General features: G+C 42.4%; 1 protein-coding gene across 1 annotated transcript in view; it reads right to left on the bottom strand.

The window, feature by feature from the left end:
- acaca (acetyl-CoA carboxylase alpha) overlaps nt 1–27,712 on the bottom strand; it is a 267,266-nt gene that overhangs the window by 116,216 nt on the left and 123,338 nt on the right. The window contains exons 37-40 of the mRNA XM_078224912.1: nt 26,224–26,379; nt 24,696–24,899; nt 19,680–19,835; nt 17,836–17,976 (exon numbers count right to left, since the gene is read on the bottom strand). Coding sequence (XP_078081038.1) covers nt 17,836–17,976; nt 19,680–19,835; nt 24,696–24,899; nt 26,224–26,379 — 657 coding nt within the window. The remainder of the gene's footprint in view (nt 1–17,835; nt 17,977–19,679; nt 19,836–24,695; nt 24,900–26,223; nt 26,380–27,712) is intronic.

Here is a 27,712-nt window from a genome sequence, read left to right as displayed (position 1 = left end):
GACAGGTAGCTGGCAGTTGTAAGTCTTTCCTTCAATAAGCCAGACACATCAGTTGTGTCACCTGCAGGGAGCTGGCAGAAGCTCCTGGCTCCCTCAACATCCAGCACTAATCAACAGTGCAGCTAGAAGTAAAGACACTTCACAAGGGCAAGCAAGGGGAAGATATCACATTTTCCTACTACTGTCTAGCCACTAGCACACACTTCACCTTCTTAAAACAGCACTCTCAAAACACCTTCCTTCACTTACAACATCCTGTGACACACACGCAACTCTCACTTCACCTCACTCTTTATAATGGCTGTCATCCTTATTACTCCTACACACAAACTTCCACCTCTTGAGTTTGCAATAATGGAAACAAAGAAATACACTTGTCTCATGATTTTTTAATGAACATTACAATAAGCCAGGGAATGGACCATTCAGGAGGTTTAGACTTCCAGCAAGGTCCTGCTTGTATCCAAAGAGGCTGACGTGCTGCCACAGCAGTGGATGTCAATGAGGATATTCTATAGAATCTTCCCTCTGATGCCGTTTGCAGCAACAAACATAGACATGACAGAGAAGTAGACATTCAGAGCAGGTAACTCCTTCCTTTTCACAAATGTCAGTGGCTCCTTGATTGTCACGTGCGTGCCACCATAGCAGGCTATAGCCTGGGAATCCACCAATCTCAGAGAAATCCCTGGCTCTGCTGCCTGGGGCTGACATCGAAGTGAATTAATTTGACTGCTCTAGGAAATAAGAGTGTCAGTCGACTGCCATATACACATTCTAGTAGTTAATACTGCACAGATTCCAGTGGCAGCCCTGAAGGATACAGAACCATGAAAGAAAATAGTGAGGGCCACCTACAGTTTAACTGCCCCAGTAGGAGTTGTGGCAGTGAAGCCAATCTGAGTCTTTATGATGAAGTAGGCAGAGATATGCAGAAGAGCATCCTTGGAAAACTCCAACTGTAAGATGTGTAGGTCTTGGAGAGGTCTTCCTAGCTTGCCGACAAGGTCCCAGCTGCAATGTGGACATCACTGTGCCATTATCACATTTACCTACCAGGTGATTTTCAGCACCAGTAGAAAGCAATGTCAAAGATGAGCATAAAGGTCCAAGTACCATCAGATTCTGAATTCGCCACTGCTCCAATTTCCATCTCTACATTTTAGTTAACACACCCCACCTCTCCTTTACTAAATTTGAATTACAACTCAGCTTCCTTTGGTTATCTGGATTGTTTTGCGATCCCTCCAACTTTCTATTATCTACATATTTGGATACATCTCCAACACCATATATAAATCACTATATGTAAATCACTGATGTACACGGTGAATAGACAGGATCCCAGAATAGATTATTATGGGCCACAGCTACTGTTTTCAACCTCCTGGCAAACTGCTCTCAATTTTGCTTTGTTTCCATCAGTGCGGAAGGAGGCCATTCGGCCCATCGACCCTGCCAACCGACAACAATCCCACCCGGCCCCCATCCCTGTAACCCCACGTATTTACCCTGCTAAACCCCCTGACATTAACAGGCAATTTAGCATGGCCAATTCACCTAACCCGCACATCTTTGGACAGTGGGAGGAAGCTGGAGGACCCGGAGGAAACCCACGCAGATACGGGGAGAACATGCAAACTCCACACAGGCAGACAGTCACCCAAGGCCAGAATTGAACTCGGGTCCATGGTGCAGTGAGGCAGCAGTGCTAAGCACTGTGCTGCCCCATTCTTCAAACAAATTTTGAATCCAATTAGTTACCCGCTCTTTTTCTGTCTAGCCTTCTCCAGTAGTTTTAATGTGAGGTGTCTTGTCATGGCTTTTTCAAAGTCCATATATACCACTTCCACTGCTTTTGCCTGCTCCACCATATCTGTCACCTCCTCAAAAGAACACAATTAGGTTTATCAAGCACCATTTCCTCTTTCTGAAATCTGTGTTGGTTGTTTTTAATTATCTTCATTGCATCTAAATATTTAACAACTTTATCTTTAATTAAAACATTTCAAACTGCTTCCCTAACACAGATGGTAAACTGGACAGAAATTGCCCAGGTAAGCTCAATCTGCCTTTTGGAAAACGGATATAAACTTCTTCTGTTCTCTTGCACACATCAACTCCCATATAATTTCTGGAGTGTCTGCAATTTCTTCCCTCATTTCCTTCAGGATCCATCGATATGTCTCATCAAGTCTTGGCACGTTGTTCTCATTTAGTTTAAATAACTTATTTAACATTTTCCTTTTATTTATGATATCACACATTCCACTTAACCATTTCAGGATTTAACTCCTCTCCAACATCCCTTTATGAACACCAACGCAAAGCATTTGCTCAGTATTCCAGCTTATTTCTACTTATCCTCTACTCTCCCACTACCCTAATGTTCCATGCATCCCATCTCAATCATTTTCCTTTTATATATTCAGCTGTTTATTTATATAAAGATTGTCTCGATGGGCCGAATGGCCTCCTTCTGCACTGTAGGATTCTATGATTCTTATAGCATGGTTTCCTCAAGCCTTTCTGAACCAGTTTGCTTTAATATCATAGAAATCATAGAAACCCTACAGTACAGAAAGAGGCCATTCGGCCCATCGAGTCTGCACTGAGCACAATTCCACCCAGGCCCTACCTCCACATCCCTACATATTTTACCCACTAATCCCTCTAATCTACGCATTCCAGGACACAAAGGGGCAATTTTCGCATGGCCAATCAACCTAACCCGCACATCTTTGGACTGTGGGAGGAAACCCACGCAGACACAAGGAGAATGTGCAAACTCCACACAGACAGTGACCCAAGCCGGGAATCGAACCCAGGTCCCTGGAGCTGTGAAGCAGCAGTGCTAACCACTGTGCTACCGGTATCTCAATCACTCTTACTTTTATCATATCTACAATCTTCAATTTCAATTTGTTTATAACCTCTTCATTCTCCATGGCACTCTGAAACCTGAATAACCTTTTTTTTTTGAATAGCATATGTTTATTATGCAACTTTGCAATCTCAGTTTCAACAATGTCTCATTGTTGATCTAAAGCCCTACCCACCAGTTTCTCTTCCATCTCACCTCAGCGAGCTCATTCCCAATTTTTCCTATTTTGTCTGTCCTATTCCAAATTGGAATCTTTTTCTTTGGTACTAACTTTCTTCATGTCTATTTTGACCTTAATTCATATCATATTATTAACACCATTCCTGAGGTGCTCATCCACAATTGATTGCTCCATCAATCTGGTCCAAGGAACTCAATCTGGCCCAAGGAACTTCTTCACTACACCCAGTCATCGCTGGGTGATTTCTTTGTGATTCATAGAAAAAAAAATTAACAGGTTGATATACAGGTAGTTGTGAGGCCTTGGTCTGCAAAAACACAGGTCGGCGATACTCTGGTGCAAATCATGTTATGGTCAGAGAATATCACGAGAGGGGCCAAACGCTATTTGCACGGGCGAGAATCCCATTTGGGATTAGCACATATAAATCAAGATTTAAATATGCAGGGTCAGTTTAAAGCCAGATTCACCTGGCTCCTGGGATTCATCAGTCCTTTGGTGCAAATGGGAACTCGGCAAATTGCCACACGTCTCCTCAAACAGAGGCCTGGCGTGATAGCCACGCTGGTGAAACCTGGAGGCCAATGAAGCTTCTAGATGGTCAGGGACATGGTTTGACAGTGCCATGGCACAACATTCAGCACCCTGGGGCATTGCCAGGTTGGCACTACTGAGGGACAGAGCCAGAAGGAAGGGCCCTCTGACGCAGTCAGGGGCGTTCCCCATTTCGGTGGGGGTTGCAATGTTGGGGGGGGCGGGACGGCACCCCGGTTTCTGAGAAGCCAATCTTGCCAACGCTTTCAGGTCATATCTCTTTCACAGCGGGAACCACCCAAACTCCAAAATAATGACTAAAGTGTGGGGAAATTGCAATCTGGAGCAAGCCAATCCACCTGGTAGGATTCTCATTGCTTTTCTTGCCAGTTATGACACTTGGGCTGGAATTCTCTGACCTCACCTGCGGTTGGGATTCTCCTGTTCTGCTGCAGTGAATGAATTTTTGGCTGAGCGCCAAATTCTCTGTTCTCGTTAGTCGCGATGGCAGGGTGAACAAGATCGGAGAATCCCGGCCTTAATCATTTTTTGGAGAATTTTGCACACTCTTCTGCAGGAAATCAGTGATCGTTGTACTAATTATATTTCTGTAATGTCAAAAATACTACATAAACTGTTATATATGGAAGCCTTGATTAAAAATTGGCCTTGGCATTTAATCCATCCCTAAATCTTGTCAGCAAACAACAGCAGACAGAAAGGCATGTTGGAATAGGTCTCCTGGGCGAAGTAAAAAGAGAACAGCGAAAGCTGGGTTACTTACGATATTCAAGATTTAGTTATACATTTTTTGATTGACAAGGGAGTCAAAGGATACAAGTAGCTTCAGGAAAGAGGAGTTAAGGTCACAATCCTAGTCATGACCTTATCAATTGGTGGAGGAGGCTCGAGGGTCCAAATGGCCTACTCCCAATTTGTATTTTACGTTCTTATGAAAGCTCATCACCTTAGCTTTGGTGGAGTGGTGGCATTCTCGCATTAGATTCAGAAGGCTGTGGGTTCAAGCCACATTCGAGAATTTAGGCTATGTAATCTAACACTGCAAGAGTGCTACATTGACAGAGGTGCCATAATTTAGATGAAGTGTTCAACTGAAGCCCCAAATGCCTATTCAGACAGATATACTAACTGCCATGGCACTTTGCAAAAACAGTAAGAAGTCTCACAGCACCAGGTTAAAGTCCAACAGGTTTATTTGGTAGCTTGTGCTACCAAAAGCTTGTGCTTGTTGGACTTGAACCTGGTGTTGTGAGACTTCTTACTGTGCTTACTCAAGTCCAACGCCGGCATCTCCACACTTTGCAAAAAGGTCAGGATTCTCCCGGTGCCAGAGTAAACATTTCTCTCCCAACCAAAGAAAATCAGCCAACTGTTCATACACCTCATTTTTGGCTTGTAGTACCTTGCTATGCACAAAGTGTATTTACAGTGACTACACAGTAAAAAAAAGTAATTTATTGGGTGCTTTGGCACGTCTGCTATATGGAAATCATAGTGCTTTTTATAAGCGGATAGTAAATCAGACAGTGACAAATTATCAGCATCATTATCAATGTACCTAATTTGCAGATATTGGAGCAAGTGTTAGAATGCAGCCGGGGACGGATTTACAATGAATCACACCATCTCTCAGTCAATACATTGCAAGCCTGTCCACCATTGAAAAAAATCAATCACAATTCTCAGCCAAGCACAAATGAGAGGGGGGGGACCTATCTGATCCCCTGCAGCTCTCGGTTCTGCACAGGCCCTGTGGAGACATTCACCCATTCAGAACTATATTGCCCATGCTGCACGTGGCTGGGTGTCTGTGCAGTGAAGAGAGACAGTAAGGTACCAGGGGGAAACCCAGCCTGCGGTGCCCACGAGGAGCTGTAGTTCTGACAGTTGGTGCACCAGACACGGTGGTGGGTAGGGCTTTGATACCCACAATCCAAATAAATACTGAGCTCACCTAATGCTTCCAGAGGCAAGAGGGGGGGAGGAAATGAAGGCAGAAAATGTACCACCAAATATTATGGACAGTCTGGCAGACAGCAGCACAGGTGAAACGAGCATCTTTTTTGGCAACTAACATACAAATTGGGTGTTGGCCATTCAGACACCCATGTTCTTGTGTTCAGCATATTTCACTTTCTGGTTTGTAGGCTGTGAGGATACCTGGATGTGATTGGTTATTTACTGTGGTTGATTATATCATCTTTGCTGGACACCAGGAGATCCCCTTGACACAAGATTCAAACAGAGTTGGGAAAAGGGAAATTCATGTCATAGAGATCACTAGATCAGTGTGGGCAACTTTAAGAGATCGGTTGTAAGCGCATGGCTTCACCACTGACTGTGAAATCCAGGCCAACATTTTCAGGAGGGTGCAGGAGAGTGGTGTTCAATGGTCACCTTATAACAAAATACAGAATTTCTCCAATAAAGCCTTTTTCATTGCACAACATGTTTCTGCAGAAATCTTACTTCAGTTGGCAATCTTGTGTCTAAATAAGGTTGGAAAAATCAAGAGTATAAAAATCCTACTATATCCCCAAGGTGTAAATCATAAAGGATTAAAGAAGACTCTATAGGATTGCAAGTAGAGGTTTAACAGTTACAATGGGATCTTTTCAAGTCCTGCAGGATTTAGTTTGTTTTGTATCATACAATAGGATTTCAGCAGAAGTACATAAAGGAGCACATATCTTCTTAGCCTCTGTCAGTGTGGCAAAATGATTGAAGTTCAACCATTAAAAAAAATGTTTTAGTCACATAAATGAACTCTACACTCTTCTGACCCAAAATAAAAATGGCAATAATTATTTTATATTATTAAGTGACAAGTTTGCTTCATCTGTTGCCAGCACAAAGAAACTATAATCACCTGATTTATCCTGACAAAGTAAAATCTGATCAAATATAACATTGTGTCAACAGCTTCACAAACCATGATCTGTCCAAAAGATAAAAATAAATGCCATCATGTTACTAAATGTCTGATGCAATGGCCTAACCGAAGGGGAAGCGGATTTCAAAACACAGAACAGTAAAGCAGGCAAAATGAGTTATTTTCCCCCTTTTACCTGGAGAGGTGGACTTGTGTAAGATGTAGTTCTCTGGGCGCCCCCCCTGTCCTTCAGAACCTCACTCAAGTGGCTACTCTTTAGGTGAGTATTCACATCATAATTCATAACCAAGTCCAATCGTACAAACTCACCAATCATACTTTAAGCAGCATTCCTCTCCTGACAACAACTCCAATTGAGATCACAGAGACCCTACAGTGCAGAAGGAGGCCATTCGACCCATCGAGTCTGCACTAACTCTCCAACAGAACATCTTACCCAACCCCCATCCCCATAACCCCACATATTTATTCGGATAATCCCCCTAACCTGCACATCTTGGGACACTAAGGGGCAATTTAGCATGGCCAATGCATCTAACCTGCACATCTTCGGACTGTGGGAGGAAACCGGAGCACCCAGAGGAAATACATGTAGACATGGAGAGAACATGCAAACTCCACACAGACAGTTACCCAAGGCTGGAATTGAACCCAGGAGGGACCCTGGCGCTTTAGGGCAGCAGTGTTAACCACTGTGCCATCGTGCTGCTCAGGGCCAGGGAACTGTGTTGGCCGGTCAGGTTCAGTTTCACCCTCAGCAGTGTGCTAACCAACTGATCTATCAGGAGGCTTAAGTAACTTTTACAATAAAAGAATTTCATTAATGTTTAATAATTGATACTTAAAGCCCCCCCCCCCCCCCCCCCCACCCCCGAGTTTCAGCTCTTCCCAAGGTTTGGGGGGGAGGGGGGAAGAGGATCTTCTCGTCCCGTGAACGTTGACCACTGCCATGGGTTGCCTGGTGAAACTGGAAAATTCTGGCCTTTAAGTATCATTGATTCTAGAAGCTATTTCAATACTTGTAATAAAATACATATCAACAGTCTTGCTCCCAACTCCAACGTAGCAAATCATTTCCCAGCTCCCTGGTCCAGACATGACAGCACTTTCTACACAGCCCTGATCCAGCAGAAAAGGTCCCAGATTATTTCATTGCTCAGCAGACTCTGAATATGGAGGGTCTAGCATATGTCAATCATCTTTCAAACATTATTAACCTCTTGTAAAAGATCAGATTTTCTCTTAGTACATTCAATTTCAGCATGAGTGATCCAATGAGCTAAAGAGAGACTAAAATTTTCAGCTGACTTTCTCCCCCCGCCCCCAAGTAAGCATAATTCTCATCTAATGTTTGTACTTATTGGTGAAATATGCTATGTTTTCAAACTGGTCCTGACTTTACGTAAAGATCTAGTTCAAATATCGCTCGTTCACTGTACAAATACAAAGTGCAAGAGCTTATTTTATCCAGGTGGTCGAGTGCTGCAACATTTTAGGGCCTGAATTTGCTGTGGAAATAATAGTGAGGCTATCAGCGCCCACTGTTATTGAAGAGTAGGTCAGACAGCAACTTGTGGCAACTGGACACGCGCAGCCAAATGCAGAAATCAGTGATCAGCCCACTCTAGTCACCCTGTTCTTCAAGAAACTGCATCTCGGCAAGAAATTCGGTGTTGATACAAATGAAGGGTGTGAAGCTATTATACTTATGTGACAGATGCCCACGAAACATGCCAGGAAAAGGTTGGGGCTTGTCCATTCCACTGCAAGTAAATGTTTAATGGCACATTAAGTTTTAATTACTAATGAACAACTCTCTGCCACTGATGTGAAGCTTCGCTCCTTCAGTTTTAAAGAGAGATTTTAAAAATATTTTAAAATTTTTATTCTGTCTTTTTTATCTCTATCATATGTTTCTTTCCGTCCCTTCTTCTCACTTTATGTACCCGATTTGATAATGAACCGAGTATTCTAACTAAATTCCCAGCTCAGTTCATTAATAGTTCTCCAACCTGATTAGATAATGAGATGCACAGTCGTTTGCCTGGTTTGCATGAATCCCAGATCCCTTGCTGTGGGTGTTGCGATATTTTGGATTTATCATTCATAGTGGGTTTTGGTGCAAAATCGCATAGTAAATTTGTGGGCAATTGCAAGAGTAAGTGCAATAAATGACTGGTCACTGAGCACAATCCAGTCAATTGTTACTTTCAAAGTACAATGCCACAGAAACTGGAAAAAATGATACCTATGATTCTCAAAGGATGAAAGTTCCGATCTCACCAGGGTCGTCATGGAAGGGAGGAATTAATTAAAGCAAATATGAATCCAAACAACACAGTTCCCTTCAACTAGCCATTCAGAAGCTGAGGGAGCGGCACAATGGCAGTGGTTAGAACTGCTGCCTCACAGTGCCAGGGATCTGGCCTCAATTCCGGTTTTGGGTCACTGTCTGTGTGGAGTTTGTACATTCTCCCCGTGTCTGCACTGGTTTCCTCCCACAGTCCAAAGATGTGCAGGTTAAGTTGACTGGCCATTCTAAATTGCCTTTTAATGTCAGGGGGACTATACGTGGGGTTACGGGGATAGGGCCTGGGTGGAATTGTTATCGGTGCACGTTCGATGGGCCAAATGGCCTCCTTCTGCACTGCAGGAATTCTGTGAGACGTTAACTAAGCAGATTAATTGTGGCAGGCATAACACACAGAGACAAATATGCAATCTGTGCAGCCTGAGAAACATCAAATCAAGCAGAGTCTGTTTTTCATTCATTCAAGGGATGTGGGCTTCCCTGGCTATTCCAGCATTTAGTGCCCATCCCTGATTGCCCTCAAGGAAGTGGTGATGAGCTGCCTGAACCGCTGCAGTCCATGTGATGCAGATACACCCAGAGTGCTGTTAGGGGTGGGAGTTGCAGACTCTGACCCAGCAATAGTGAAAGAACGGCAGTATATTTCCAAATCCGGATGGAGAGTGGCTTGGAGCGGAACTTCCAGGTGGTGGTGTTCCCATGCATCTGCTGCCCTTGTCCTTCTAGATGACAATGGTCATGAGTTTGGAATGTGCTGCCTAAGGAGCTTTGGTGAGTTCCTAATTTTTAGCCTTCATCCAAACTTTCCAGAAGGCTGAAATGGAAACCGTGCCAATTTTCCTTCCCTGCCCTGTGGGCATCGAAGCTAATTACAGCACTTTTACTGCTACCTTGCTTCAGATCAGTTAACTCAACATCGCCTTAGTTCAATCCTGGAACCTTTCATCTGGATGGCTTAATTCCATGCCCGCCAACTAAACAGTGTATTCAATAACTGAGATACCAGAGGTCATCTTGGCCCAGAGCTAGTATCCTGGGAGATCACAGATCACAGTCCCACTTTAGGATTCAAACCTATAACCTAGGCTGATATTTTAGTATCAGTGCAGAGCAAATGCTGCATCGTCAGAGATGTGGACTTTCAAATAAAATCAGTCTACCTATTCAGGTAGATGCAAAAGATCTCATGACACTATTTGAAGGAGAATGGGGAGTTCATCCGGTGTCTTGGTCAACATTTCTCTCTTAAAAATACCATCAAAAATAGATAATCTAGTCATTTATCTTATTGATATTATGTGGGCAGCCATGGGTAACAAATATTTAATATTTAATTGAATTTGAAGTCCTTTGGGATGTCCAAAGAGCAGTGAATGTATGGTACATTCTTTGATGTTTATTACTGAAGAAATAAAAACTTGTCAAAAATAACAATATAGAAAGATGGATGTTGAGCACAATGTTAAGAAAACTTGCTCACTTGAGTTGCTGGCTAATGGGAATCCTCATTCTACTTGCATGAACCTGTAAGCATGAACTGTCCAACAGGGGTACAATTCTCAAATAGGTTGAAATTGCCTTGCGTCACATGAATAGTAGATGTATTTGTACAACGTAACTCCATCCATTATTTTAAACGTGAAATCCATTTAAAATAAAATCATTTAAAATAAAAATCATTAAGAACATTTCATAAGGACACATATCAAGTGCAAGTTCAATCCAACTGTGTATGTAACGTTCTGTACTACAGCTGATCAGGAGACAAAAGTCAGAAGAGACGAAGTCCTGCAGCCTTTAAAGGGTTAAACTTGCTTTTTTTTTTCCTTCTGATTTTTCTCTCAAAAAATGCTGCCATGCTCATTAATTACTTCACTGGCGGCATAAACCAAACTCTATTTTATAAATGAGTTCTTTCCACCCGGAGCCTCTCTCTTTAATTAGAACACCAAATCTTATTTTGGGAGTTGTTAAAATGTTACAGCGCTGCATTATAAACCGTTTGTACAGCTCCAGACAGAGCAAACAGTACATGCTCAAGTCCAGGCAGCGCTGAGCGGCTGGTAATTTCATCCAGGAGCGAGCCCTGCTCCTTTGGGAATTATCCATTTTCCCAGTTTTCATCAAGCACAGCACAGAATGGAAATTATGTGGCGGTGCCGAGTTCTTTGCAATGCATTCTGCACTTGAACATGGGATTTGGTATTAAAGAAATTGGGAGGTGGGGGGGGGGCAGATAGGCACACAGCACACAAAAATGGTTGGGAGTTTGGAGGAAACTATTGGCAAAATACGCAATGCAGGTTATTAAGAAGTTCAAACTAATTTTTAAAATATATATATTACAACACGAAAATGAAAATTAAGCTCAAAAGTTTGCAATATTGTCAAACTGTGGCTGCGTTACAAGCAGTGAAGCAAATCCCTTCATAAAGAATTGTAAATAAAACTTGACATTTAGAAATTATAATTTTGCCCAAATACAAAATAAGGATGGAGATCAGAATAAGCAGGCGGGGCAGATTTGGGGTGGGATGTCTGTAAATCCACTGCCAATGGGACTCCAATTTCAGCGATGTTTCGTAGAAGATAATCTTTTACAAGATTGTTTGGCCTACATGCTCTCATTCTTCAGGAAAGCAAATCCTACAATACGCACATCTGATGGTATTTTCAGGGTCCTGCAAGTTCCATTCCACTCATCTACCACACTCTTCCCTTCCCCCCCCCCCGTTCCAAGTACTTAATTGGCAGGAAAGCACTTTGGGACATCATGAGGCTGTGAAAGGTGCAAGACAAATGCAAGTCCTTCCTCTCTTTCGTGACCAGAAATACAAAATGTTGCTATCAGTTGGGTGTGGTCAGGGGTGGATTTACAGTGAAACGCGCTGGACCAAGACAAAGATGGCGAGAGGGGGTGTGTGTGTCCTGGAACACTCAGCTGATCTGACTGATATTTGACAAAAAGCAGTAAAGTTGCTCATCAAATCATAAGCTGATTCTTCCCTGCATTTGCTGGTGATGTTCTTGAATCAGCAGCAAATGCAGATTGGATGAGCAGCAAAGAGTGGGAGGAAAGGTACCAAAGAGGAAAAAGTTCAAATGGTTGAGTTTGACTTGGACTTCAGCAGCAGGCAGGAGAAAAGCACTAAGCGGCGTAAAGAGCACCAAATGAGAGGCAGCTGCGTTGAGTACCAGGAGGACTGGATGAGGCAAGCAACAGGAGAGCGAGGTCTCGAGATGAGGGAGGGAAGGCCACGGCGAGCACCAGGTGGACGTCAGGGAAGCTGGCAGCAGGAGTGCAAGGCCCCAAGTTGAGCGAGAGACAGCTGCGAGCACCAAGTGAGTTGGACAGCGAACGCAGCAGCATATGAGGCCCCAGGCAAGGTAGTGAACCGCAGGTGAGGCAGCGGAGCAGACCGAAGACTGTAGAAATGAGTGGGAGCAGGTGAGGGGGCGGCCAAGGGTGAGCAGGGACCCCTCTTGAGCGTGAGCCAGTGCACAGCAGGAAAGATCCAGGTTTAATGCATGATCTGTACGGAATTAACTGGTCTCAGCCAGAACACCAATAGGAGCACAAAAATTTGCCTCAGGCAACATGCCTAGAGGTGGATCTTTGTAGACGGCATGCAAGAATTAGATTACTCTTGTCACACAGAAGATGATACAAATTACGTACCAAAAAAGAAGATAACCAAGGGGCAAATGAGAGTGAGGAAATTGACAGTAATTAATACCAGCAGAAAAAATGTATTAGAGAAACTGGAGACTAAAAGCCAACAGATCCTCAGAATCAACCCAGAGTTCTAAAAGAGTTAACTACAGAGATAGTGGATGCATAGATTATGATTCTCCAAAATTCCTTAGATTTGGGAACAGTCCCAGCAGATCAGAAGTGAGCAAATGAAACATTGCTATTCCACAAATAAGGGAGAGACAAAAAAACTACAGGTCAGTTAACCTGACATCGGTTGACAGGGAAATGCTGAAATCTATTGTTACGGCAGCCTTAACAATGCACTTATGATCAGACAGAATCAATGTGGTTTTATGAAAAATAAATTATTGACAAATTTATGAGTGATTTTTGAACTAGTCAGGTCGATGAATGGAGTTAGTGGTATACTTAGATTTCCACAAGGCATTCAGTAAGGTGACACACGAAAGGTTAACATGCAAGAGGGGGTTCATGAGTTGGGAGTAACATATTAGCATGGATGGAAGAGTGGTTTACTGGTGGGAAGTAAAAAATAAAAATAAACAGGGCATTTTCAAGTTAACATAAGAACTAGGAGCAGGGGTAGGCGGCCATCTGGCCCCTCGAGCCTGCTCCGCCATTCAATAAGATTATGGCTGATCTTTTTGTGGACTCAGCTCCACTTACCCACCCGCTCACCATAACCCTTAATTCCTTTATTGTTCTATCCTTGCCTTAAAAACATTTAATGAGGTAGCCTCAACTGCTTCACTGGGCAGGGAATTCCACAGATTCACAACCCTTTGTGTGAAGAAGTTCCTCCTCAACTCAGTCCTAAATCTGCTTCCCCTTATTTTGAGGCTATGCCCCCTAGTTCTAGTTTTACCTGCCAGTGGAAACAACTTCCCTGCTTCTATCTTATCTTACCCTTTCATAATCTTATGTTTCTATAAGATCTCCCCTCATTCTTCTGAATTCCAATGAGTATAGTCCCAGTCTACTCAGTCTCTCCTCATAAGCCAACCTGTTCAACTCCGGAATCAACCTAGTGAATCTCCTCTGCACCCCCTCCAGTGCCAGTATATCCCTTCCCAAGTAAGGAGACCAAAACTGTACACAGTACTCCAGGTGTGGCCTCACCAGCACCTTATACAGCTGCAACATTATCTCGCTGTTTTTAAACTCCATCCCTCTAGCAATGAAGGATAAAATTCCATTTGCCTTCTTAATTACCTGCTGCACCTGCAAATCAACTGCTTGAGATTCCTGCACAAGGACACCCAGGTCCCTCTGCACAGCAGCATGTTGCAATTTTTTACCATTTAAATAATAGCCCATTTTGTTGTTATTCCTACCAAAATGGATGACCTCACATTTACCAACATTGTACTCCATCTGCCAGATCCTCGCCCACTCAATTAGATTATCTATATCCCTTTGCAGACTTTCAGCGTCCTCTGCACACTTTGCTCTTCCACCCATCTTCGTGTCATCTGCAAATTTTGGCACACTACACTTGGTCCCCAACTCCAAATCATCTATGTAAATCGTAAACAATTGCGGTCCCAACACTGATCCCTGAGACACACCACTCGTCACTGATCGCCAACCAGTAAAACACCCATTTACCCCCACTCTTTGCTTTCTGTTAGTTAACCAATCCTCTATCCATGCTAACACTGTGCACCTTTATCTGCATGTAGCAGTCTTTGGTGCGGCACCTTATCAAATGCCTTCTGGAAATCCAGATACACCACATCCACAGGTTTCCCCATTGTCCACTGCACATGTAATGTTCTCAAAAAATTCCACCAAATTAGTCAAACATGACCTGCCCTTTATGAACCCATGCTGCATTGGCAGGCTGTAACTCGTGAAATGCCACAAGGATCAGTCCTGGGGCCTCAGCTATTTATGATCTATATTAACAACTTGGATGAACATGCTGTGTAATGTATCTAAGTTTGCTGGCGATACAAAGTTAGCTAGAAATGTAAGCTGCAAGGGGGATGCAGAGAGGTTGCAAAAATATAGCCAGAGTAAATGAATGGGCAACAGGCTGACAGGTGGAGTATAATGTGAGCAAGTGTGATCTTATTCACTTTGATTGGAAGAATAGAAAAACAATTTTTCTTTAAAAAGATGTGAAATTTCAAAATGGTTGATGTTCAGAGAGACACTCATACAAGGAATACAGAAACCTAACATGCAGGGACAGCAAACAATTAAGGTGGCAAATAGTATGTTGGCCTTTAATGCAAGGGGATTGGAAGGCAAGTACAAGGAAGCCTTGCTATAATTGTGTAAGGCTTTGGTGAGATCACATCTGGAGTACCATGCGCAGTTCTGGTCTCCATATCGAAGAGAAGCTAAACTGATATTGGAGGCAGTATACTGATAGTTACAAGATTGGTTCCTGAGATGAGAAGGTTGTCATATAATGAGAGTTGTGTCAATTGGTCCTATATTCTGGAATGTAGAAGAATGAGAGCTGATCTCATTGAAACATTCAAGGTTCTCAAGGAGTTGAATAGGCTAGACACCGAAAGATTTCTGCTGGTCAGGGAAATCTAAAACATGGGGAACAGTCTCAGGATAAGGGGCCAATCACTTAGGACTGAGTTGAAGAGATATTCACTCAGAGGACTGCGCATCATTGGAATTCTCTACCCAAGGGTTCTGCATATTCCAACTTTGAATATACTGAAGGCCAAAATCAACAGATTTTCTAGTCTTTCAGAGAATCGAGGGACATATTTGTGGGTGGGAAAATGGAGTTGAAGCACAACATCAGCCGTGATTGCACTGAATTCCAGAGTGGGCTCCAGGAGGCTTTATGGCTTACTCCTGCTCCTTTTTCTTCCGTTCTTATGTATTTCTCCACCTCTGGCTAAAAAGCATGTTGACACTCATTGCCAAGGTACATACATGAAAATTTACCTTGGTGAGGGACTGGACAGTTTCTGGCATCTGGGAAACCAGGCCTCATAACAAAAGAATCAGAATCTACAGCAAAGCAATTTTCATACCCTGGCTTGCTGGGAAACAGAGAAAATCCACTGGATATGACTTTACCACTACTAGTGCCCTAAAATTAGCACAATGTACCCCAACAAATAAGTTCCTGTTTGCATCATTTCAACCAAGGCCATTGAAAGCAATATTGTGAACAACAGATGTAAATTACACAAACAGGAACATGATAGGAACATAGTGGATTTAAAGTTAAAACAGCACAGAGGGGAAATTAGAACCTCTACTTGAATTTGTTTTCATTCTTTTCTGTCAGAGAAAAACACATACTGCTAGTTTCATTGGAATGTAACTTGAGGATGTTCCAAGGGCACCTCAAAGACAATGGCCGAAGGTTTCTGGCTGTTCCCGCTACCTTGGGTTCCCTGACGGCAGAGGCAGTGAAAAATGGGAAAACTGGTCAACAGCAGTGGGACCAGAAGATCCCGCTGCTGGTGGGCTGCCTCCGCCACTGCCACAAAACATGCCAGGGAGGGTAGTGGGGAAATGAAAATGAAAGCGAAAACAGAACACTGTTTTTTCCAATGCAATATTAGTTTTGTTCAATGCAATCTCAGTCAAAGTGAAGTGGTCAAGAAGTTATTTAAGCCTTAGAGAAAGTGCAAATCATAAAATGGCTTGCACTGGAACATAATCTCAGAATAATCGACCCCATTTTGTTTATTATAATGCCAGCAGAAATATCTGCCGGAAAGTTCAACTTTCATGACGGAAAGTAGCTAACGCTAACTGTCTGGTAACAAAAGTCACAGCACAAGTATGATGAATATGCTTACTTTGCTACAAATGAAGAGGAAATTATTTCCTGCAGTCGCAAAATGCACAAGAATCAATTATTCTATAAAGTGAAAATAACAAGTGACACACTCATACTTTCCATATCTAATACAACACCTTGAACTCATGACATACTTTAATGTGCGAAAACACCATGACACTTCACGGGAGTATAATCAGACAAAAACTGTCACTGAGCCAGAAAGGAAACATTAGGATTCATGCTTAAAAGCTTGGAGAGACAGTTTTTAAGGAAGCATTTAAAGGAATAGAGACAGGTGGAGAAGTAGAAAGGATCAGCGAGTATTTCAGAGTTTTGGTCCTAGATGGGCGAAGGCACAGCCACTAATAGTGGGGCAAAGGGAGTGGGGATGCACGAGACGGCCAGAGTTGGGGAAAATGCAGAGACTCCGTGGGGTTGTAGGGCTAGAGAAGGTTACAGAGACAAAGAGGGGCAAATCAATGGCAGCATTTCAAATGAGGATGAGAATTTTAAACCTGAGCAGCTTGTTGGAGCAAGAGCAAGTATAGGCAATGGAGCACAAGGATGAAGGGGGAAGTTGGACTTAGGATACGGGTAACCGAGTTTTGGATGAGCTTCAGTTTATGGAGCATGGAAGATAGGAGACTGACGAGATCACAGCAATTGTTGAGCGTGGAGGTAACAAAAGATGAGGGTTTCAGCAGCAGATAGGCTGAGGCCTTAGCAGAGACAGGCAATCTTATAGAGATGAATGGAGGCTTTTTTTCCTGATGAAGAGCATATGGAGTATAAAACTCAGCTCAGGGTCATTGAGGATGTGCAGAGTCTGTGATGGCCCGAGACACTGCCTGGGAAGTCAGAATGGAATTGATGGTAAGGGAACAGGTCTGTGGAGAGGCAGAAGACAATGGTTGTGGTTCCCAAAGTTTCATCTGAGAAAGTTGTGGCACATCCTAAACTGAATATTGGCCAATAGTCTGACAATACAGAGACAGCAGAGAGGTTGAGACAGTTGTTGGTGTGGTAAAACTGGGCGTCAGAACTCAGGGCATTAGAACTGAATATCATATCTACAACTGACGTTGCTGAGGAAAAGCATGTCAATGAGGAATAGCAGCGAAATAAAGATTCTCTGGCTATGAAAGTGGAATGAGGGTAAGTTGGCAAATGAAGGAGAAACGTTGGGAGGAGGATGTGGGCAACTGTGTGAAAGACAATTAAATAACACAAATTATGATCAAGTACAAGTAGCATTACTTTTCGGTACTTTTAAATAAGAAACTTGCATTTTTACATCTCAGAATGCCCAAAGGATTTTACAAAGAGTAACTTTTTGGAAGTTCAATTACTGATGTTGTATCAGCAATGGTGGCAATAAATTTGTGCTCAGGAAATGAATGATCTGGTCCAATTAACCAGACAATGCCATTTTTTGGCTAATTGGTTGTGGGCTCATCTGTTTAAGCTAGATAAATGCAAGGACTATAGCTGCAGTATTCTTTCCGGTTTCTTTACACTTACCTCATTGCCTCCAGGTAGCCTGTTCAGCTGTACTAGCTGGCCTTGACTGTCCAACACCAGCTCAGTGAACGTCAGTAGCTCTGCGGGCGGGGAGGGTAACTCGGCCTGCACTTCCATAGAGGTCCATAGTTTGATTAAAGACTTAAAAATAAAAATTCAATAAGAAAATGCTTTTTTAAAGTCAAACTGAGATGTTGTACATAAATACTTAAAGAATATATAAATGCATTCTAAGGAGCTGTTATATCATGCAACATATTAAAGATATTTATGAACTACTTTAATGATGCTTGTCATTTGTCACCTTACTTCCCTTTTAAAATTTTAGGTAGAGACAATTTGGGATTGGTAGTAGTCTGCTTATATTCAACAGGGCAGTAGTCAGGATGCTACACCTGGCTCCCATGGGACAGGCAAGGAAGTACTAGGAAGCAAATGCACCAGGCAAGGAGTTAACATACTCTGGTGAGAAAAGGAATAAAAATGGAAGAGAAACAAAATATCTGCAAGATGACATTATGGAGTTCAGCTCAGATGGCATATTGGCCAGGGAGCCACTCACATTTAAGGCATCAGTGGAATAAACTGTCAAGAAGGGGTCCACACTTATTTTTTCCATCCAAATTATCTTGAACTAGAATTTTTAACGTTTACAAATTACCATATCTGGCTGCAGAAAATACACAGATTAGGTTCATTGGAATGATGCCAGAGATGAGAAACTTAAGGGACTGGGACTGTTTCTATTGAACCAGAGAAGGCAAAGAAAAGATTCCATCTAAAGATTTCATCTAATATTTTTTAAATTATGAAGGGTTTGAATAGAGTGAATGGGGAAGATCATTATCTCAGTTAAGGAGTTAACAATCATCAATTTAAATTGGTCATAGAGAACAAGGAGAGAGATTAGGAAACATTTCTTTACACTGTGCTGTTGGAAAGCTTTGCTATGTGGAATAGTTCAAGGAAAGACATTTAAATTATTTAAGGAAAAATTTGATAAATATTAGAAACATAGGAGTTTGCAGAACTCCGAGTAGATGACAGGGCTTTGGGACCATTTTTGGATTGCACAAAGGGCCAGTCTCTACATAATGAACTATGTGGTTTTCTTCTGTGCTGGACTGATAGTTTCTATGGAGGATTTAGGAACACCAAAGTACAGAAATATCTTTATAACATTGAAAATGTCCTTTCCACCTCAGGTACTGTCATTTTCCTCCAATCTTGGATGGGTACTGTTCCATGGTGGATATGTTCTACAGCAATTTTCAAAATTATCCATTGTTATATGAACGTTGGCAGGAAATGTCAGTCTATTTGGGCGGTGGGGTAAGTAATGGGTGCAGCCATGCGTGAAGGCGGCTTGCTTTGTCCTGTCTGCTGTGCCCATAAATAAGCACTTCCAATAAAGGTCGGGAGAGAGATCAGAAACAGGGATCTCTGGAGCCTATCCTTCTCCCCAACACAAGAATGCTATCACCAATTGCAATGCATTTACTACAATTTTAAATGGATAAAGCTAACCTGGCATGGAGTAAAACCTGGACTATATGACTCAGTTACACACTTAATTATACTATTGGAAGAAATTGCATGACAACAAAGCAGAATCCTTTACCATCAATTAGCTTACTTTCAACCAACACAAAAGTAGACTGGACACAGGTTCAAAGGAGGTTTGCTGGTGTCACTAATTCAAAGGTAATTCTATAATGCACTCCCAGAGATGCATTAGACTCTGTGCCTCCAACAAAGGTATATACAACAGACTCAGCTCAAACCTACATCACAAATAAAGCCACGATCATAAAAACAGCAGCATTCCAAAGTGCCGGATTTACCTGTCGGAACATTTCAGGCAAGTCGTACACATACGTCGTTCCAAGGGACTGGGCTTGAAACCTTTTGGACTGTAGTAAGTCTTTGGTAACATAGGGTGTGTTGATCAGCATTCCATGTAATGGTCCCTGTTTATCTCCATATGCCTGAAACATGATCTGTTATCAGAAGACAGGAAAGGTGAAATACTTGGTCTTTTAAATCGCCGGTCATTTGTTTTATAAATATGTCACCTTCCACCTCCTGGACAGAAGCTCATTTCATCAGTATCTTTGAAAGAATTTTGAACATAAGTTAATATTATTATGAGGGCAATGATACCTTTTTGTGAGTGCTGGAGGCAAGGGAATAGGTTACTTTTCCAAGTGACATTGTCAATCAGAAAGCAAATTCACAAGTTACTTTACACTCTGGAATGTCGAAATTGAACATTGCTGGAAACATACTGATTGGCAAGTCAGATACCAACCATTAAGTTGATCGTTCTCCACACCATAGCTGTGACTGTAACACTACATTCTGCACTCTCTCGTTTCTTTCTCTATGAATGGTATGCTTTGTCTGTATAGCGAGCAAGAAATAATACTTTTTAACTGTCTACTAATACATGTGACAATAAATCAAATCAAAATCAAAAAGAGTCATTTACTTTTGCTCTTCTCTGAATACTTCGAGATTCAGAAATTGTCTAGCTTTATTGGGTGACTATATTAAGAAATTAAGGGAACACTCCCTACTCTTCAGAAAAGGGCTTTTGTAATACAGTATATGTGTGGGCAGAGATACAAGCCATTTTTGCCAACATTCTAGAGAAATAGGGCTATTTTTATCAAATTGTGCTTTAAAGTGCAAAACTGTAATTTTGCTTTCAAAAGAGAACATGAATTGAGTGTGCACAAGAATTTACTTAGAATTACAGAAAATACACAGCACAGAAACAGGCCATTCAGCCCAACCAATCCATGCCAGCATTTATGCTTTACTCACTTCACCTCCCATCCTTCCTCATTTCACCCTATTTCTTGTTCCCTCATATACTCATTTAGCTTCCCCTTAAATGCATCTACACCATTGCTTCCCTGTGGTAGCGCGCTCAACATTCCCACTGCTCTTTGGGTGAAGAAGTTTCTTCCGAGTTCCCTATTGGAACATTTAGACTATTCTTATATTGACGGCCTCATGTTATGCTCTTCCCAATAAGTTGAAACACACACTCTGTTCCCACTTAATCAAAAATGTCATCATTTCAAAGACCTCTATTAGGACACCCCTCAGATAGACAAAAGACCCAACCAGTTCATCCTATTCTGAGATACAACCTTGCAGTTCAAGTGTCATCCATTTATGCACTAAACATAGTGACCTAAACTCTACATCTACTCTACCAAGGTTTGACACAAGCCTAACATAACTTCTCTCTGGAAATCAATCTTAGTGCTAGCTTGCTTGCTTTTGTTAGAGCCTTGTTGACTTGCATCACAAACTTTTGGGATTTGCATATTGATACACCCAAATGCCCATCTTCCTCAACCACATTTTTTTCTTATTTTTCAAGCAATGTGACATAATTTTTCTTACCAAAAAGTGTAATGGCTCACACTTGTATATGTTGAAATTCATTTTCCACTTATACGCCCATTCTACACTTCTTGTTATAGTCCGTAAACTTAGAAATCGTGCTTCCGATTCCAAAGTCTGAATTGTTGATATGACTTGCCCACATCACTGGTCCTGGCGTTGATCCTCAAGGGACCCAATTTCCCACCTTCTGCCAATTTGATAGCTACCTATTCAAACAGCTCCTGATAGGAGAAGACCCTTCCTTCACAATTCAGTCTCAAAAGAAGAATGCAATCCTCATGCTAATATACCTCCTGCACATTTCCTGCAGGTTCTGCTTTTTCTTTTGTTCAGATTTCACCATAGCTACCCCCCCCCCACCCCCCCCCCCAATCTTATTCTGTTCCTTTGCGGGTTGGACCATAGGCTTTTCAAGAGCCTGCATCAAAGCACACTGTGATAAGTTGCCGCGTGTTGCAGGTTGGGGATTAGTGGTGCCTCTCCGAAGGAACCACGATAGGCAACCCTGCCATAATCCATTGCTGCTGTATCTTTCATCAGCAGCCGGCCTCGAAAGCAATCAATCATGCGTGCGAGTGGTCTCCGAGGAATCTTTCCAAAGGCTACCAGAGGTTACCTACACAAACATTCTAATCTCCTCTTCCACTGTATTACCAAGTAGTCATTTCTCTGACCTCTTTTGTCATTTACAACACATAATGAAAATGAAAGTTTTCGCCATGGAAAAAAAAGTCTTCTTCCACACAATTACAAGGGGGGGAAAAAAAAACAAGTCGTAGCATTATTTACTGACAAGAAAAGGCTTGCCTTGAAGCCATTGTGATACGAGTTAATGTAATCAAGCTGTACAAAGAGCCACGGCAACTGTGGTTAAGAATAGCTGTACCACTAAGTAAACACGGAAGATTAAATCACTCCCTTTGCCCCCATCTTCCCCCCCACCCCCTCACCATAGCTGTTAGAAGTACATTCAGTAATTTCATTATCATAAACTCAATCAGAAGAATATTAAAGAAAAAGGTCAGGTTGCAAATTACAAAAAGCAGAAATCAACCTTCTTTCCCCAGCAACAGACTCTTCTCAGTTCCTCAAATATTTATAATTAAAATAATGGATTCCAAACTGGTTTAAGGAGAAATGTAAAATGTACATGTTTGTACAAAAGGGATAACAATGACTCCATCAGCGGTTGGGAGCTTGGGGCACTACCATAATATCTTTGCAACTGTGGGGTTAGGGCAGCATTGTTTGATGTTTTGGTGTATCATATCATGGAGCAAAAAGGCTCAGGATTAACCTGGTGATCTTGAGCTCAGTCTGCAACTAACCTTTGGGCTGCATGGTGGCACAGTGATTAGCACTGCTACCTCACAGCACTAGGGACCCGAGTTTGATTCCCGGCTTGGGTCACTGTCTGTGTGGAGTTTGCATGTTATCCCCGTGTCTGCATGGGTTTCCTCCGGGTGCTCCAGTTTCCCCTCTCAGTCTGAAAGACATGCTGGTTAGGTGCATTGGCCATGCTAAATTCTCCCTCAGTGCACCCGGCACCAGAGTGTGGTGACTAGGGGGTTTTCAGAGTAATTTCTTAATTGCAGTGTTAATGTAAGCCTACTTGTGACACTAATAAATAAACTGTATAAACTTCACTCTCAGGAAGACTAGATCCCACACTCCCAAGCAGCCTTTTAAATTCTGCTCCTCCCATGATTTGCCACTTCTGATGTCACCAATGTCCATTGATCTTCTCCATAGAAACAGCAAATAGAAGTAGGCCATTTGGCCCTTAGAGCCTACTCCACCATTCAATATGATCATGGCTGATCCTCTATCTTAAATACATTCCGTCACTTTGGCCAAAATTGCACATAACTCAATTCAGAACAATCCTAAATGAAATCACACACACCTCTCCTTATTCCAGTCTGGATTCTGCGCTGCTCAGTCTGAAAAATTATATTTTGTGCGACAGCAACCAAGGCTCCTCATCTTTCCTCATCTCAAAAGCCCCTCTTGCTTCAAACACCATTGGTTATTCCACCATCTCCTCCTTTCTTTTGCAGTCCACTTCCAGACTGCTGCTCTTAGGTTAACTTGAACCTGTTGGAATGCAGGTATTATATCTCTTCCAACAACTTCTCCTGCAGTCAACTCTCGTGTACTCCACAGGTTTCCCCTCATCACCATCTACATGCCCCTTGGCAAAGTTCTTTAAAAAGCACAGATTCAGCTCCCATATATGTGCTATGAAACAAACCCAAGTCTGTATCTCTGTTAAATTAGATGCTGCTGCACTCCTACTGCCTGTTCGTCATCAAGACCCAGCTGATCAAACATCTCCTCCAGCTTGATGTTGAAGCCCTTCCCTTTTGGCACCCACTATCACAAAAGCTTGCTGTGGCTCCATTCGCCTCCCAGGCTGCCACACTGTGTTAAAATCAAGAGGTGTGAATTATATATATAGTTCAAGAAAAATAATTCTTTTTTCCAATTTTAACCTTTCCTTTTGTATTCTGTCTCCAAAATCCTAGTCCCTACCAAGACCACCAGGCAGCCTCCAGATTAGGCTCATTGCCACCATATCATCTCAATTTTCCCACATTTCAACATGCTCAAGATTCTGCAGCCCACATATCTCATCCAAACTAAGCCCTGTATTCTCATCAGATTTATTCAATCCATGCTCTGTGTCTCAAGGCACAGACTTCAAAATTCTCATTCTCTCTTCTCCCCACTCCCCTCCAAAGTCACTCATTGGCCTTGTCCGACCTTACCCTAGTAATCTTTTACTTAATGTTCCTGCACGCATTGCATCTAATCTAATAATGGACTTCTCTGTCTCCTGTCCATCAGCTTCACTCTCGCTGGCTGCTTCTTCAGCCACTATACTCCAGTACCCTTGGAACGCACTCCTACTGCCATCCACCTTACCACTGTTTTTAAATGGCCGGAATTCTCTGGCCATTCATGCTCCGCCACCACTGCCAGAGAATGGACAAGTTAGCACACAGCCAAATCTCCGTACACTGCAGCAGGACAGAAGAATGCCGATGGCAAGCGAGGTCGGAGAATCCAGCCTAACACCTTTCCCTTTGATTTCCCATTTAGTCCTCCTCATTTTTCACTTCCCCATGACCTGTGCTGCCTTAGACACCAATCTCAAGAACATATCTTCAATAACATTTTTGCATTTAGAGTCTCTCTGCAGGCAATCCCCAACATAACTCTAGCTGATGGTCCTCCCAAAATTAGATAAATAACTCCAAGATCAGACAATTGTCCAGGAATTGCTGGACAGAGATCCTGCCATACCAGAAACAGATCGTAATTTTGTAAGAGAGGGGTATATCTATCTTTCTTCACAGCACCTTTACAACAAGCTTCAGAAAACAAAATTAACTTCCTTAAATAATGGAAATTGACTCGTTAACTGCTCCCACCTGTCCAGTTCCAGAGTTAGTCACTTCCTTGTACAGACTGATATCCAAATAATAGCCAGACTCGTTGGTCAGGAATAGCCTGATGGGAATCGCTTTCCCAGTAGGTGTCAGTCGAATATTTATTTTCAACTCAGCCTGAAGCACGCGCAGTTTCCAGAGACGACTGCCATATCGCATCACCATGCTGCGTACAGATTCTTCTATCTGGAGAAAGGAACAGAAACAGAACACTCAAGCACCCTCATCCATTGCAGGATTACTGATGTCAGTTACCCCTGAACACATGTTAGAAACATACTAGCTGCAGTTCTTTCCACGTACGCTGCCTAGCATGCTGAGTGCTTCCAACATTTTACGTTTCTATTGCATCAAACACTATTTTGTTCAGATTCCACTCGTACGCTCTTTCAGAAGTTACTTCAATGTCTCCCCTCCTAATTCTCTCCATATTCTGAGGTCATGGTTTGTGCTCAAATAGTAATCCATGGTATTGGCAGGCCACCAGTTACCATGCCTTAATAACCATTACTAAATAGTGAATCTGGACAGTAAGTGTTGACAGGCTATTTGCCCGAAGGGCTGAATCCTGTCCTCACCGTATGCTGGTAATCTCCTGCAGCGAATAGCATAGCAATAAAGAGTGGGATCTCCATTTAATGGTTCCATTTGTCCCAGGTACGTTGGTGTAGCCAATCTGTTGCCTGACTGAGATCAGCTAACTGAGCACAGTGATTGAACTACTCACATTCTGTCATACAGGGCATCACATCACACAGTGCGCTTACACTGAGCAACTGAATGCATCACATACAATATGATTATGATGTAATAAATTCCAGGGATTATTTCATTTCAGGGTGATCATGAACAGCAAGCTATAAAGTTACAGTTTTGCAATCTGTGGCAAACTCCTCAATCTATCACAACAGCAGCTTCAACGACTAAATTAAAAATATTTTTGAAATAGATGGGATTCTACATCACATTATTGGTGATGGGACACAATGCAAATAGGGACAGATTCCTGTGTGGCACTCTTCCTCGACAATATGGGCTCTGATGAAGGGTCATCTAGACTTGAAACGTTAGTTCTGTTCTCTCTCTCTGCAGATGCTTTCAGACCTGCTGAAATTTCTCCAGCATTTTCTGCTTTTGTTTCAGATTCCAGCATCTGCAGTAAATTGCTTTTAGCCTTACTGATATGCTGGCAGTGTTCACTGTCATCTCTGCCATTCTACATGAATTGTCATGTCGCTCAAGTTGGTAAGACCTCACCTGGTCACCAGACGAGGTGGTTCACACCTTCATTAAGAGGATGAAATTGTACGAACTGGATGAAATTGAGAAGTGTAGTCTCAGAGATCATAAGAAACTCATTGCCATGGTTTTGATTCCTGTGGCCTTCTGGATTATGGCACAGCATGTACAGTAAACCAGTGTGCCAATGCATTGTACCAGAAATCACCAAAGATTTAGATTGTCATTTACTTCTTCACTTTGTCAGGAAAATTTCAAGGACAGTGATTACCTTTGAAGGATCCATGATGACAGTGGGAACAAAGTTGAGGAAGATATGGTTGCAGTCTGTTCGAACATTAGTGTTGTTAAATGCTACTTCCAGCTCATCCATAGCCTCCAGCAGCAAACGTTCTCCCTCATTTTGCAAATACTCAAAGGAGGCTTCCTATAGACAAGATAAATATCAGTGTAAAAGTTCTTGATTCTTACTAAAATGTATTCATTTAAAAAAAGAGTTAAAGCTATCTCTTAAGCCATGTAATACATGAAATAGTCTGAGGACCTCACATGGACAGCACGGTGGCACAGTGGTTAGCACTGCTGCCTCACAGCACCAGGGTTTGCGTCCCAGATTGGGTTACTATCTGTGTGGAGTTTGCACATTCTCTCCATGTCTGCGTGGGTTTCCTCCAGGTGGTCCGGTTTATTCCCACAGTCCGAAAGACATGCTCGTTAGGTGCATTGGCCATGCTAAATTCTCCCTCAATTTACCCATACAGGTGCCGGAGTGTGGCGACTAGGGAATTTTCACAGTAACTTCAGTACAGTGTTAATGTAAGCCTACTTGTGACACTAATAAACTTTAAACATAGGCAAGTTCAAACTATAGCAATTAACTGCTCACTAATAATCTATTCTTCCTCCACAGCATGAACAGAATATGAAATTTATGGTCATTTTATCCCCATCATAAAAGAGCTGTGTCAATGCCATTTGATGCCAAACTCCTTTTGGGAGTGGCATGATCTTGGGCTCTGGTGACGGAGAAGCATTGCTGACGGCTAAAGTAAATGGCTGCAGCTTCTAGTATTTGTGTTTGCTCTGCTACTTTGATTTGAGATCGCCAAACTTGCAAATACAAGTCATTTAAGATTATGCTTGCAATGTTTTGCAAAATTTACATGTTAGAACAGATCTGCCACAACGATGGAATTCATTCCAGGGCACGTTCGCAACTTCTGAAAAGTCCATGCCAAGTTCTAGCAGTTGCAGAGTTCAAAGAATTTACTTTGGTGTATTTGTGATCCTTCAACATGGTGGTCAACAGTTATAAAGAATGGAATAGCACAAAGCACTTTCAAATCACAAGCATCACATGAAACATAGCCCCCCTCTCTTTGAAGATTTTGCAAGGATTGACGGGTGGGATGGTATGGGTGGCGACATGATGTGATTAGCTGCAAATAGCCTAGACTAATGACTGGAGTTGGTTAAGGCTCTGCTAAACTCTACTCCCAATCTGAGATTTGTGGAGCAGGATAGCACTGAATAAAGGCCAGTCCTCATCTCAGTAGCGATGGTGGGAAGGGGGGGGCTTGCAGGAAGTGGGACGTCAAGTGAGTGGAGGAGATCAAAGGGGATATCCCTCTGGTTAATCGTAAGCAGTACTGCGAGTGACTTGTCAAGCAGGCTTTAAAAATTTCCAATTGTGCGTCAAGCCAGGTGGCTGCAGAATAGGAGAAAAAATAAGGCAGATCCTCCCAATGGTTCAGCAAATT

The sequence above is a fragment of the Mustelus asterias genome, chromosome 12, assembly GCF_964213995.1.
Source record: "Mustelus asterias chromosome 12, sMusAst1.hap1.1, whole genome shotgun sequence".
NCBI lineage: Eukaryota > Metazoa > Chordata > Chondrichthyes > Carcharhiniformes > Triakidae > Mustelus > Mustelus asterias.
This window is presented reverse-complemented; position numbering and strand designations above follow the sequence as displayed.